At 35.6% G+C, this 15,510-nt stretch overlaps 1 protein-coding gene across 1 annotated transcript in view; it reads right to left on the bottom strand.

The window, feature by feature from the left end:
- Positions 1-7,433: 7,433 nt before the first annotated feature.
- Positions 7,434-15,510, bottom strand: part of SCAF8 (SR-related CTD associated factor 8) — an 83,203-nt gene continuing 75,126 nt past the window's right edge. Inside the window, 4 exon segments of the mRNA XM_037895030.2 lie at positions 7,434-9,872; positions 10,564-10,785; positions 12,568-12,645; positions 13,118-13,262. Of these exon segments, the coding sequence (XP_037750958.2) occupies positions 8,122-9,872; positions 10,564-10,785; positions 12,568-12,645; positions 13,118-13,262 (2,196 nt within the window). The 3' untranslated portion in view covers positions 7,434-8,121.

Here is a 15,510-nt window from a genome sequence, read left to right as displayed (position 1 = left end):
GTTGTCTCTGTATTAGGTGTACTTAACACAGCAATTAAAATTCAGACTGGTAGTTTATGTGATTTAATAAAAACCGATTGTCCACCTCTTAAGAAATTTTTCTCTCTGAGTAAAAACACTCCCAACTTGTTATCTGGACAGTGGCTTATATAAATTTGAAGCTACTGATATAATAAATGAATAAAGGTAACAGATCAGACTATCCTCTGGTCAGTACTTGGATTAGAACCCTGAGACTGATCTGGGGACTGAGTAAGAGAGAAAAAAAATTCCTGCACACATTCTTCAGTTCAACAGATTTATCACAAACAAGGTTTTCCTCTTCACTTCCTTACTTGGGACCTTTTCTGAGTTCTGCAGTGTATCCATGTATCAGGCATTAAAAGTTATTTATTCTTGCCAAAATGAGTGTATTATTTCAATTTTTGTTGCAGAAATAGATGAGATGGCATTGTATCTTAAATACTTATTCTCAGAAATTTATAACTTAACCAAAGAATTACATTTTGATCTGAAATTTGTTTTCAGCATAGCAATTTGTTTTCAAAAAATGTTTCAGACAAATCTGTTCAGACATTTGAAAACTGGACACTGAAAAAATGTATTTCAGTAAGTATTTTGTCAAAACAGCTGTTTTAATTTTTCTTTAAACACAAAAAATACAATAAATACATTAAATAATAGGTCAAGATTTTATTTGCCCCAGAAGTTAGTTTCCACATCTTTAACTCTGCCCCACTGTTCATATATAAATGACCATATAAATAAACCGAATAGTGCATTTTAAAAAATATTTTATCTGAAGAAAGCCTCATATGTAATCTGTATCTCTTTTTGTATTACTTCATAAAATATTTTGTGGGCATGTAATAAAGGTCTCAGTTGTTATGCATACAATGTAATGGAGCAGAATTGAAAATTATAATAGCAGAATTTAGGATGCATCAGAAACTTAACTCTGAATTTCATAAAATTTTGTGCAATTGAAATCTCACCCTTAACAATAAACTAATATGGGGCTGTTTTGAATTTACTGAGCATATATTTAATAAAAACAAAGTAACTGAATTAATCAGTGACTGTTCAGGAACAGCTACTAGAGGGTCAAACAAGAACCCACCATCTGATGTGGTCAAATATTCATTTTTAAAATGTGTCAAAATTTATCAACAAAGACATCTGAGAATACACCATCTTCCTGGTCCTTTAATAAATACTAAAAATCAGAAGCAAAAGTAGAAATCTACTTAACATGCAAAAAAAAAAAAGTCAAGTTAGTATGTGGAACACAGCATGTGGTACAATTTCCCAAAAACCTAAGTGGTTTAGGAGCCTAATCCCAGTTTCAAAAGAGGCAGGCCTTTCGGAGCCTACGGCTCACTAACTTTCAATAGTCTTTTGAGTTAGTTTAATTTCCACTGTTAGAAACCTTAAATCCTTAAGTTTTCAAGTAAAAACTTTTTTTTTAATATAGGAATACAAAATCTTAAACTAATTCACTCATTATAAGACGGAAAAACAGTATCTCAATGAGCATGAAAATTCTTTCCTGAGACCCTGAAAATTAATGCTTAGTTTAAGTTATAAGCCCCAATAATGGAAATTTATAATTTAAATGAGGAAAACTAGCATTTTTGCAATACTTGAAAGGAATAAATTACGGCAGCAGATATAACAGGATTATATGAGGACACCGCACATTCCAAGATGTGCTAAGTAATATGTGGGAACTGATTCTTTTGATAGCTATCAATAAAGGGCCCAATACTGCAATTCTTACAACAGTAATCCCATGAGTAAGGAGTAATCCCATGAGTTTCAGGGTAGGGTTTATGGGTAGCCTTATATTTCCAACTACTTGAAACATTAACAAGCAATAAAAGATTCGGTATCCCTAGTAAAACTTTTAATACATTTCTGTAGTAATGGAATAGTTATAATAAAGCTCCTTGTATATTCCAAGAGAAAAATTCAGTCACTGGACCAATGCCCAACAGCTAATCATTTTTTTTTTAAAAAGTACTATGAAGGTCACAAGATTCCTCCCTCCCAATTCCCAGAGCTAGTAATGTGTTCTTTTGACCATACTGCTAACTTAAACTATTTACTTTATATGCCTTTAAAGGAAGGTAACTAAGGTACTCATTCAGCAAAGCACTAAAGCCCTAATTACCTCAATAATAGCATAACTAGAGTAACATGTGTGATAAAATACAGTACTTTGATCAATTTTGAGAGTCATGGTAGGGTTACTTTGATTGGAAGGAAGGGGAGCAGTGGAAAAAACGATTACCGGTAAGTATTTTCGAATCATTTACTTAGCTGATAGGTATTTTTAACATTGTGTTCAACATGATAGCTGGGCTCAGTTCTCAATTTTCTAGATCATATTATAAACCAAAATCTCACTTTCAACTGGGAAACTATACTCAGACACAAAGTCTGCTGCTTCCATGCTTTCAAGTCTTACTAATCCAGGCCTGAATTAATATATCTGTTTTTGCTGACACTCCTTCACCAGTTAAGGACTTGTCCACATTAGAAATTTTTGCACTGGTGTAGCTATATCAATATAACTACACTGTTGCAACCCCAATGCAGATGTGCTGCATCCAGATTAGGCAGTCTTGCACCTGCATGACTTGCTCTAGTTTCATAAAGAGGTTAAATTCCTCTGAGTAGCAGCATGTGGAAAAATTGGTAAAACATCAGATATACAGTAGTGTTAACCCTCATTATATGTGTTATGCTGTAGACATAGGTACAGGAAAAAATAAGTATAGAAGAAAAAAGCAATATTGACAGAACAAGTACAAAAGAAGTGTTTAACTGAGATTATCTACAAATTTCTTCCTATATAACTAAGTACACAAATATGATTTTATCTGATAGTATAATGAGAAAAAAAGTTGGAAAGTTAATTTAATCCCCCAATTTTTAAAATTTATTCTGTAAATCATGAAAGTTAGCAAACCAATGAAGATTTTTATAATGTCAATTATATCAGTAAGTATGTATTAACTACTTTAAAGCAAACGGAAGAAACCTTAAGTTGCGTAACAAATTAATATCTGTTTAATTAGTGCATATATCAAACCTCCCCCCTTCTAATCTTTGACACTATTGCCTCTAAAAGATGGTAAGAGTGCGATTTTTCAGCTTAGTAACTTTTCTTCACCACACCAACTTACGCATGTAGAGTACAAAAGGGTACAATTTTAAGGCAAATCAAATTTTATAGTCTACTGACCTCAAAATAACTGCTTTAAAAAATCTGAACAAGCCTGCCCGTCATCACCTAAAAACCCAATTCAAAGCAGATTCTCTTTTATTGGATGTCAGTTGTTTAAAAAGATGTTATGAGTTTTCTTCAACTTTTTAGAAGCTCTATTGGACATTTTCTTCACTGTAAAACTTCATGGCTAAACTTTAAAATGAATAACAAAACAATTTATCAAGTGTCAAAAGCACTGCATAATTTGTACAGCATATAGCTAAACCTATAAAAAATGAACACCTTCTGGATCAAACTTCCTTTTTCCCTTTAGATAGAGGAGCAAATGGTTATGATTAAGACAATTCTGTCAATCAGGTATTTTCTCAGCCACCATTCAGTTCCCAGTAACAGGCTTCTATTATTCTACTGGAGATGGAACAGAATGTAGTTATAGAATACTAAACAGAAAGATGCTGTTGACACTCCTGTTTGGTTAAACATTTTCATATTTTAAAGCAAAGCAAAAAATCTAAAACAGGATATGTCATAGGTATTGAATCATCAAGAGATGGATTTAAAAACAGAAAGGTCATAAAGGCAAGGTGTGTCACTCTTCAATAATGGTATGCTTAACACAAGTCTGAAAATAATCAGCATGCAAGAAACAGATTACATTTTGGTATATTCCTATTTGCATAAGTCCAGAGAACTCCTTGTATGTGCTTGAAAAAAGCAATTGATGTACAACTAAAAAAATCAACTATCACAATTTTAACCAGGAAAGCAAAAATCCTTGCCCATTATTATCTATATTAAAAAAAAATCAAAAGATGCACACTGCCTCATTTTAAAAACTGATCAGGTTTACTAAATGAAATACATTCATTTCTAGCTTTAATTATTATAGCAAGGAAAAAAGGTTACTATCACTATTTATTTCTAAATATGTTAACTGAAATGTGAATGTAGGAAATTTAGCATCTAATTTTTGCAGCTCTAAAGATGAAGTGAGTGAAATACATGAGGCCCAGTGGAATTAGAATCCAGAAAATGAATTAAAATCTTTACAGACATTTGGAACCTCCGTATACTTTCAAATTTGATCATCTAAGGGGATAGATCAACTTACTGCGACGTCTATCAGAAGCACTATGTTGTGAATTTCCTCTACAGGCTATCTCAAAATCTTTTAAAGATACTTACATGGGATGCCCACCCTATGCATTATAGACAAAATTATGGGACCAATACTCCTACCAAATAATACCTGACTTCACGAACAGAACCATTTGAATTAATAGGTTTTTTTTTGCAGATTTACTGAAGGATATCAGAATCTGGTCTTATACATTTAATTTGTCTAATAATGTCCCACAGCACAGATAAAAGCTTAATATAACTGCATGTTAAGGCTTGCAGAAAATAGTCTCAGTATAGACATGACCTCACCATAACAAATAAAGGCCATGATCCTACACTGTGAATGACATGGTCACAGCAGTCTACTCATACAGATCACAATGCAGGATGGAGTGACACAGAATGTCCCAAAAGGTAACATTTTGCATGTCTGAACTGATATGAGTACGGTTTTCAACTAAATGTGTATATGTAAATTTTAATCTTTCCTGTTCATTAAAACTGTCTGACTTTTTTCAAACTATAAAACATGCATATTTCTGTGTTATTTATGCAAATAAAAATGTAAACAGACTCATGCGTCAGGTTCTTTAATTGTTGGAATGTGGCAAATATCTTCACTGTCAAAAACAGCTCAGAAGGGTAGAATATTCTCTTCTTGTAAGAGGATAACCTTTTTCTTGAGAACGTTCAAAGACAAAATTTTTCAGGGACAAGATTAAACAGCTACAACTCGCTATCTTTAATTGCTAATAAATATGGGATTCAGACCCTTTCCCTGTTTCTGAATGCTTTCCTCCTGGGGCTATTTTTCTATGCTTAGGGACTACTAAAATTAGAAGGTCTGAAAAAAAAGTTCTAGCTGGAAACATGATGCAGCTAAAGACTACTTTTCTGTACAATAAAGTTTTATTCTACACAAGAATTGAATAGCTGTTGGAAACTGTAATAGTACAGTGTACAACTACACTAAATACAGTAGCCAATTTATTAAAATTTAAAAGACATTTACACAACAGATTAAAATATTAACACAGTGCTGTTCATCTAATGAATATACATTGCAGAGAGTCAAAATGTTTTGCCTGACCCAACAAACATGCACAAGGAAATGGCAATGTGATCTGGTTTACAGCATTGCCAACTGAATTATTTAATCTCTCTCACCATGTGATGATTTTCCTGCACCATCCTATTGCAAACAATAAACATACTGCAAATCTCAATTTAAGAAAAAACAAGCAAGATTAACTTTTCTATCTTGTTTTTTGTTTCATTGTGTAAAACACAATGGTGAAAGCAAAGCTATTGGAAATATTTGCATTTTGTTATGAACATTTGGAAAATCAATGAGAATAAGCTTTTTCATGTACAACTATTAACTTAAAAATGTCAAAACGCTATCAAACTGAAAGAAAGGAAAGGAGTAACTTAAAAAAATACTATACAGCTATTTTATGTTCAGTCATCCTAAATCATGCATGCCTGATTAGCAAATTATTGGCAGGCTGATAGGCACAACACTGATCAAGTTCCTTGACCTGCACAGTCTGCATTTGAAAGTATTTTTGCCCTAAACGTTGTAAAACCTGTCTGGAATCCAGTATATCAGCATGGTCCTGTTACATGCTATTGCTTATTTAATGCACCTGAATCTCACTGCTTCCTAGGACTAAATATTATTACTACTTGCACTGTAGGTGCAAAATGATTCATATCAAAGCTTTTAAAAGCGGTATTTTCATTTATGAAAGCAATTTTGGGGGCTTTTAAAATAAAAAATCCTAATAATTAAGAAACAGAACCAGGTCACCACAAAAAAGGATCACATATAACTTCTCTGTAAGTCCAGATGTATCCTTATGCACTACAGCCGAACTCCCAAGTGACATCCTCACACTTCATATCCTTGGGGAAATTTTTTTAACACAATACAAACTACCGATAAATTAGTATTCTTTAATAGTAAAGTTCAACTCAGATTTCCCTGAATTAAATATTTTCCATTCTACAGAAATATCATTATCGACTCTCAGAACTTACTGAGAGAGAAAATTCTCTCTCAAAACTTAATCAGAGGATGCTTTTGGACTCAGTGAATTTTAACAACAGATTTTTTGGAAGGGGAGAGGAATAATTGTACTGCAAGTGGGACAAGCTGAAAATCTTCCATTACTATCTCACCAAATCTTCCACCTCTGGTCCAAAAAAAAAAAAAAAAAAAAACGCAAGAAGCAAAACAGGTGAAACAGAAGAGAGTAGTGCTCCTGTATTACTTAGGAGGCCAATTCATCTCAACATTTTACTCAGAAGTTCTATTTCAGTATTAAGCCTCCAAAGCACAAAGCCCACTTCATTTCTATTCACATGTAGATTTTTTTTTTTTTTAAAAGAAAAACCAACAACAGCTTTATACTTTTCATGCAACAATTCTGGACTTCAGAGATTCACTGCAAACAAATAACCACAAAGTACTTTAATACTACCACTATCTATCCAGAACACCAAATATATTACAAAATAAGACAAGGTAAACATTTGCTTCAATTTTGGCTTCATGCATATCTACATTTTTTAAAAAGTAAGCTAAAATCCTACTGTATATCTTTACAGTATATCATGTCCATTCCACCTTCTAAAAGTAGTAAGAACAGTACCTAACTATGAGTGAGTAAAAAAATGTAAATTTGATTTATTTAATCAAATTAACACCTCTAAATATCTTGCTACCTCAAGAAGGTGAAAGACTTATTTTTATACCCTAATTTCATTTCAAAGTTTTATTAACCTGTCTTCATTGTTCTGTGCGCACACACAGGCACGCACAGAAATAGCGATATCTACTTACAGTTTACACAAATATTTACATACATGTTATATACATAAACTAATGTGACTGCATGATTTTCAATATAAAAGCATATGCTTCTTTCTAGCACATATAATTGTTGCATTGGTCTTACAAGAGTAATATAAACCTTTTGCAACAACTAGCTAAAGCATATACCATAGCTGATCCAGGTTTTCATAGCTTGTAGGTTTTTTTTAAAAAAAAAATACAATACCTAGAACACTGTTATCAAACAAATATGCTTTATTGGCATCTAAAAACAAAATGCACCCAACATTAAAATGTACTTTTTTTTTTTAACCCACTGCAGTACGAGGAACAAATCACAGACACTTACTTTAGAGGAAACAGAGACTATAGTGCGGATTTTACAAAATCACTTTTAATCTCTGTATTATGCTCCTTAAATGACCAGGGCTATTTCTTTTTTTCTTTCTCTCTCTCTCTCTCTTTTTTTTTTTTTGCCAAATTTCAGGAACATAAAATATCACAGCTTTGTCTATGTTTAAAATTCTGCAGCAGCCTAAAAACATGGACAAGATACACCAGCACCTGCTTTCAAGTATAACAATTTCCACAGCCAACCTAATGGTAGTATCTAAAAAAATTCCATTTTCTTCCATAGGAAGTCTTTGTTTGACAAGCTGTTATTTATCATTGTGACATTAAAAGCAACTGGGGGCAAGTCTGTGTTTTATCAGAGAAATAAAAAATGTTTACCTACCATGTTCAAATTAAGAACAATGTTCTATACAAGTCAGTTGTACAGTTATTTAAGTGAAAGATGAACATGAACATCAGATTAACTTAATTCTGGCAGACAAAAGTGAACTGCTAAGGTCCAGTCAGCCATTTATCTATTACAGAGAGATGACAACTTTACAAAAGGTATCTTTTACCTACTGAGTGATGATTATGTCCCCTCAGTTTCTGTGCTTTCTACCACTGGTTCACTTTCTATATCAGCTTCTGTGTCACTCTTCTCTTTGTTTATCTCACTTGAAGATGCTAGTTTTTCATAAAGTTCTGGATCATTCTGCACTTGCACATTTGGTGGCTGACTTTCTGTCTCTGTATTTTCACCATTTACCTGGGGTATATTATCAGCTTTACGCTGTGAAGTGGCCCCTTCAAAATATTCAAAAACCCTTGGATGTGGAGGAGGGATCCAGTTGTTCTGCATTCTGTCTCTTCCAAATCTGTTTCCATTTATTTCTCTGCAAAAATTAAAATCTCTGTCATCCCTATCCCTCTGTCTTTCCCAGGGTCTTCTACGGTCATCAAAATCTCTGTGAGCATCTTGTTCAAATCCTCTGTTCCAGCTGGGACCACTTCTAGTTTCAAATCTGTAATTTACATGCCGAAACCTCTCTCTATCTTCATGGAAGCTTTTAGGACCACCATAGATAGGAAAAACATTGTGTTCTCTTTCATCATAATCTCCTCTCTGTCCCCAATGCTTTTCTGAATTAAAACCAAAATGCTCTCTTCGACCAATATTATCCACACCTGGTCTTCCAAAATTCTCTCTCATATCTATATGTGGCCTTGCAAAATGTTCTCTTCCATCTATTGGAGGTCTTCCTAGACCCTCTCTTGGATCTACTGGTGGCCGTCCAATAGAATCCCTGACATCGACTGGGGATGGCCTATTAAGAGTCTCTCTGTTTTCCACTGGTGGAAAGCGATAGTCTCGGTCTCCTTCCTGTTGAATGCTATCACCTCCAAGTGGTAACCTTTTTTCTGGATTAGAAATGCTATCAACGTTTTGTCTTCCAGGTGTTCCAAAATGTCTCTCTGTTTGGTTAAAAAGATCTCCTGGAGGAGGAAAAGGACCTCTCGGTGGTGGATGAAGGGATGGGTCAAGGAGTGTTGGAGGAGGGATATTACGCTGTGGTGGCATTCCAGGCTGTATTAATGGAAATCTTGGTCCAGGTGACTGGGGTATTAGTCCTGGACGGAGATCTAAGAGAGGCATTCCAGGCATCCTTTGACTACTAATATTTAAATGGGGTATGTTTTGAACCCCCACCGGATGCTGCATCCCCAGAAGTCCAGAACTACTTGAGACATTGGGTGGTGGCACTATTAGAAGCCCAGAGCTGCTTGAGACATTGGGTGGCGGCACACCTGCCAAAAGCCCAGAGCTGCTTGAGACGTTCGGTGGCGGCATTCCTGCCAAAAGTCCAGAGCTGCTTGAGACGTTCGGTGGCGGCATTCCCGCCAAAAGTCCAGAGCTGCTTGAGACGTTTGGTGGCGGCATTCCCGCCATAAGTCCAGAGCTACTTGAGACGTTCGGTGGCGGCACTCCCGCCATAAGTCCAGAGCTGCTTGAGACATTCGGTGGCGGTACTCCCGCCATAAGTCCACAGCTGCTTGAGACACCAGGTGGCTGCACTCCTCCCGCAAGTGTGGAGCTGCTTGAGACACCAGGTGGGTGCACTCCTCCCGCAAGTGCGGAGCTGCTTGAGACACCGGGTGGCTGCACTCCTCCTGCAAGTGCGGAGCTGCTTGAGACACTGGGTGGCTGCACTCCTCCCGCACGTCCGGAGCTGCTTGAGACACCGGGTGGCTGCACTCCTCCTGCACGTCCGGAGCTGCTTGAGACACCGGGTGGCTGCACTCCTCCCGCAAGCCCGGAGCTGCTTGAGACATCATTTTGAACTGAAACACAATAAAAATATTTAGTAGTCTGGAAAGTCAACATAACACTAAACAGTTTACAATACAAATAATATTTTAATCCATTATTTCAGTTAATATATACATAGTTGGAATATTTACTTATTTAAATATTTGTAATAGTTTTGAGTATGAACACAGATTTTTTAGTCACAATGGTGATGACTGGGCATTAAGTCACTGAAACCAATGTCTTTACATAGTAAAGATTGAGCAGAAGCTTTTAAGGGGTAGGAAAAACTACATGCTCACCAAGCCTTCACAAGAAAAACGTGAACATGTTTGAATGCTTAAAACCATGTACTTAACTTAACTACAAGTTCCTGTCCCATTCCACTTTCAGTAAAATTTAAAGGATTTATTTTAAATACTCTTAACTACATCCCCTGGCCCAGCTTTACTTCTCTAGCCTATATGCACACAGATGTGTGAGAGAAATTTCTTGTCCACTGAAGACATGACCTACTGGAAAACAGTGATCAAGAGATGCTAAAAGAGCTCATTATCAGCACACTTTGTCACAGATTAAATCCCAAATCCAGGACCATATTTAACCTAAAACGTCCTACATTAGGATGAGTTAACACAATACACATGGGGGTTAACTTAAAAACTTGTATTTATGAAGTCAATTTATATGTGGCAAAATATGTAGGGTACAGACATTTCTTACCAGATCTGTTGTTTTCACTGGAAGAAATCTGAACGTCTGCAAGATGTGATCCTTTTTCTTCCGACTCTGGTTTGTTGCTTGGAAGAGGGTTAAAAACACTTCCCGCTGATAATGTTGGAGTGGCTAGACTGCTAGAAACAGTGCCAACTGGTAAAACAAGGCTACCAAAAGGAACATCTTTCATTGTCTCTTGAGTAATGGAAAGAGGAGGCTGCACTAGAGCTGTAGGGGAAAAAACACAAAACAAAAAACACATCTCAGTATTTCTTGCCAATTTAGTTTGGCAGATGCTTTATTGTTAGAGCATATAATCAAATATGGTCATCAAAAACAACAATATTGTTCACTTTGGAATAAATTGTTTTTTCAAAAAACATTTGTAATCCTTAAATATAGGCTTCCCAATGCTTCACTCTCAAGTAGTGGATTATGAATAAATACAGAAGCAAACAACACTGGTTTCAACGGGCTTTAATGTTCGAACCATTGAATGGAGCCAACTTGAAAAGACTGAATAATGAAAATAATAAATAATAAATAACAAATTCAATGATTGAAAGAAAAATACAGAAATAAATTGCTTAATGAATATTATTTGATCACCTATACAACTCCCGATGAAACAATAATTTGCAAATAATTTTTTCAATGACTCCTGAGAAAATATTAAATATACTGTTTGTGAATATTATTAGACCAACTAAACTATGCACTATAAACTATAAAGTGCACTATAAACTATGCGCTATAAACTTGGTCTCAATACATTGATGAAAACAGCATATGAATACCCCCTAGAACGCGGTATCTACCATAATTTGCATACTATTAATTAAGAACAGGGTAGATAAAATTCAATGATTTTTATTTTTAAATTTAAAAATTAGATTTTTTGACTTAAATACAGGGTTTTTAAAAATAAACCTATTTAAAATTGCATTTGAAATCATGACAATCTATGTTGAGGCCTAAACTTACCATACTCTATTAAAATCATTATAGTAAATTAAAACAATAATACTGAACAGTACATGTTTGCTGTGGAGGGTTAAAGGAAGTTGAACCACTGAATTTATGGGAAGTCACTACTGGCTATGCATCTGGAACCACAGTTTGCTGAAGTGCTACACCAGTTTTTCATGGCAGTATCCTCCTCTGCAGATGCAGAGAGAATATTTTCTTCATTTCAGTTTATTCCACTAGTTCAATTCAATGACTAGTTCATTCAAACTTAAGAAACCACCTGGGAGTTGAAAATGCAGGAAAGCTTGTTTTCTTCTTCCAATCTATAAATAAAAACTAGGTGTGAGAGGATGAGATCTACTTGTTCTATAATTCTGAAGTACAATGGTGACCAGAAACAATCAGTTCAATTCACTAACTAGACATAATACTTGGTTTAATAAATCAGCTTGTTTTAAATTTAAAACACGTTCTGATATATTTTGTGATAAACTTTTTTTTCTTATGTGCCCAGCATATTTTAGGTGACTTTATTTACTAAAAAAATGATTTTAAAATGTTGGTTTTGTACATTTTTAATTGAATTTGCATTTCCAAATAGAGCATGACACAAATCACAAATAAAAAATTAATTTAGTAAGTAAGAAATGCATCAGTCACCATTTTCTAACATAATAAAAAATGTAAAGATTAAGAATCTAAATAAATGCAAATTAAGCTATGTAATTGCTTCAATAAATGTGTACTGATCTAGTGTATCTTCCTGGTTAACAAAAAGAACCAAATTTAATATAAAGGCTATATTTAGTAGCAAATCAACGTGTTTTAATGGTTATCAACCAATGAGAATCAACTTTTCTTTAAGAAAGTAACTAAAAAGTACAAATGCAAAACAAGATTAATATTGATTATTTAAATCAAAGTTTCCTGCTTGCTAATTTATATCAATCCACCTTGAGTAAGAATTAGTACATCAAATAGCTAGACTTTCATTAACACAAAATTAGTATTCTTTTAGGGAAAAAAGGCAAGCCAACTCACATGTTGGGACTACTGGTGGAACAACAGGTGGTGGAACAACAGGTGGTGGGACTGGTGGAACCGGGGGAGGCATAAAACCTGTATGAACAATCAGAAATAATTTAATACTATGGCCAACTCTAATAAAACCTCAGTAATAAGAACAGTAAAACCTCACTAATCTGCACTAATCAGGAGAAGAATGTCCCACTGCAAACCGGCAAGTATTAGCGGTGTAGGAAGATAATCAGCAATGGTTACTGCTTTCCAGAGGGCTCCAACTTTAACACAGAGGATGTACCTCTTTAAGTTGTCATTTATACCAGCAATACTCAAAGGAACAATTAAAGTTTCACCTAACAATCAAATTTTCCAGTTGAAGAAACATGGTAAAATGAAACAACAAAATAAAGAATCTGATTTTTAAAACTCGACTGAAAATGTGAAGTTTTAACTAAGTCTTCTGCCCTGAATCTTAGAGTCAGAAATAGTCCTAGCACATAACATATGTTTAAGACACTCAGTTAGCATGGATATCCTTATTATACAATCAATTAAAATGGTAACTTACCAGGAGGTGGTTGTGAAGGGTTGAAACTTGCCCGCAAGAAGGGAGGTGGTGGAATTGAACTATAGCCAGGAGGTGGGACAGACATTGTGACAGGAAATGCTGGTGGAACTAAACTAACAGCAGGCACAGCTGGAGCTACCGGAATCTTTTTTTGATGGGAAGGAAAAACAAAACAAAAACTTCAACTTTTACATTATTCAATGACTCTGAAAAAGGAATAAAATGATTTGATTGCAATTCTTGTTAACTGAAAGCAGTAATTATAATCAAGGTTCTACTTATGCTGTTGCAAGCACGATGAATTACATGGCACTTCGGGGTAGTACACTGGAATTTCTGCAGCAGCTGCAGGTAAATAAAAAATTGAGGGTTTTATAAATTTAATATGGAAAATAATGTATTCACAGTAAGGCATTATTTGTGTTTTAACTAAAACCTTAAATTTAAATTTTATATTATACCTAATTTCTCTAATATCCTATAGAATTTTATATCAAAAACTAAACTGTATTATAGAAGTTGCCAGATAAAGCTGGGATGAAGGCAGTTTTCCTCTGAAAGGTGACTAAAAATAGCATAATAGCACTAAAGTTTATTATGTTTTGATTTTCATATCAAATTTGTCCCATTTACAAATAAAATTGTTTTTCTAACTGCTATCCCTGCAAATTCAGCTCAGTAACTGAAAGTCACACTAACTGGTTTCATCTAACACAGTGGTCTCAAACACGCAGCCCGAGTTATTTGCTGCAGCCCGCCAAGCTCCCCGCCCCCCCCCCCAAGTTATTTCCTGCAGCCGCCAAGCTCTCCTCACCCGCTGCCCCCTCTCCCCCACAGCGTGCCGCGTCCCCGCTCCTCTGCCTACCTCCAGGCACTTCCCGCTGCCAGCACTTTATCACTTTTTGGGGGGGTAAGGGGGGGGGGGGGGCGCTTTTGTACCTTTATATGAAAAGGTGTCAGTGATGTGGCCCCATGTGCTAGTCCTCATGGTGATTTGAGTGTGAGATCCCTGATCTAACATTATCTGCAAAAGATTTTGTATTGCTAAATTCTGTCCAAATTACATTGATAGAACCCTGCAAACATAGCTAAATGCAGAATTTAGCCCTAAAATTAACATTTAGGCCCCAGGCCTCACTACAGGTCAGCATGAATATCTAAGACATTTGAATGCACACTGGGAGAATGCCATCGTATCCCTTCTTATTCTGCTTTAAAGAAACGGTATAAAAATACATATTTATATATTGTACTTAATTTAGGAACTAGAGCTTTGATAACTTGTAGGAAAGGAAGACAGTGGGGAAAAGACAGAGAGGGAAGGGAGAAAGGAAAGAACAGGTGATAGGTTGTGTGGAGAAGGAAGGATTTAAAAGGAGTTTCATTATTTTTTTCTAATGCTGTGTCTTTCAGCAAGTGAGAACCTATTTTGGTTTTTGTTTTACAACCCCATCACCTTTCATTTAAAAATTGAAGTATTTAAATATTTCAGTAGAATAATGATAACTTGATAATGATAAGGTGCCACAAGTACTCCTTTTCTTTTTGCGATAACTTGACGGTGCTTTAAAAAAGAAAATGATTTAGTGGGCTAATAATCCTGTGCAGGTACTGTGGTTCTTCAAGATGTGCCCCTATGGGGGCTCTACTCTAGACGCGCTTGCACCCAATGTGCCTCAGATCAGAGATTTTAGGTAGCAGTGTCCATTTGGCCTGCTTATGAGTCCCCTGCACTGAGACTATATAGAGCTGCATGGGCGAACCACATTCAGTTCCTTCTCTACCGCAGAGAATGCCATACAGGACTCTGAAACAGAGGGGAAGAGGGTGGATAGTGGACCACCCATAGGGGAAACACATGTTGAAGAACCACACGGTTACTGCACAGGGTGAGTAATCTCTTCTTCTGCAAGTAGTATCCCTATAGGTGCTCCACTCTAGATGACTATCGAGCAGTAACCTCTACAGAGGGGTGGGGTTTAGGAGAAAAGTCTAAGATTGAAGATAAAACAGTAGACCCAAATATGGCATCAGACGCTGAAGTATGAGTGACTGCGTAGTGTTCAGAAAATATAAGAATAAGCTCTCAAATCACGGCTCTACATATTTCCACGACAGGAACATTCTTAAAGCCTACTGAAGTAGAGAGGCATCTCATGGGAGTGAGTTAGTACTCTACAGGGAGGCTGAACATCATGAGACTGACAGCAGTAGGTAATGCAACCAAATATCCATCTAGAGAATCTTTACTTGGAAACTGGAGATTCCTTAGATCTGTCTGCAATGGAGAGAAATAATCTGGGAGATTTCCTAAAGGGCATAGTCCTGTCTCAGTAAAAGACTAATGTCCTCCAGACCTCACGTGTATGTAGTGTCACATATCCTATATCCTG

This window comes from Chelonia mydas, chromosome 3 (genome assembly GCF_015237465.2).
Source record: "Chelonia mydas isolate rCheMyd1 chromosome 3, rCheMyd1.pri.v2, whole genome shotgun sequence".
NCBI lineage: Eukaryota > Metazoa > Chordata > Testudines > Cheloniidae > Chelonia > Chelonia mydas.
Note: the sequence above shows the minus strand (reverse complement) of the source record. Positions and strands in the feature narration are given on the sequence as shown.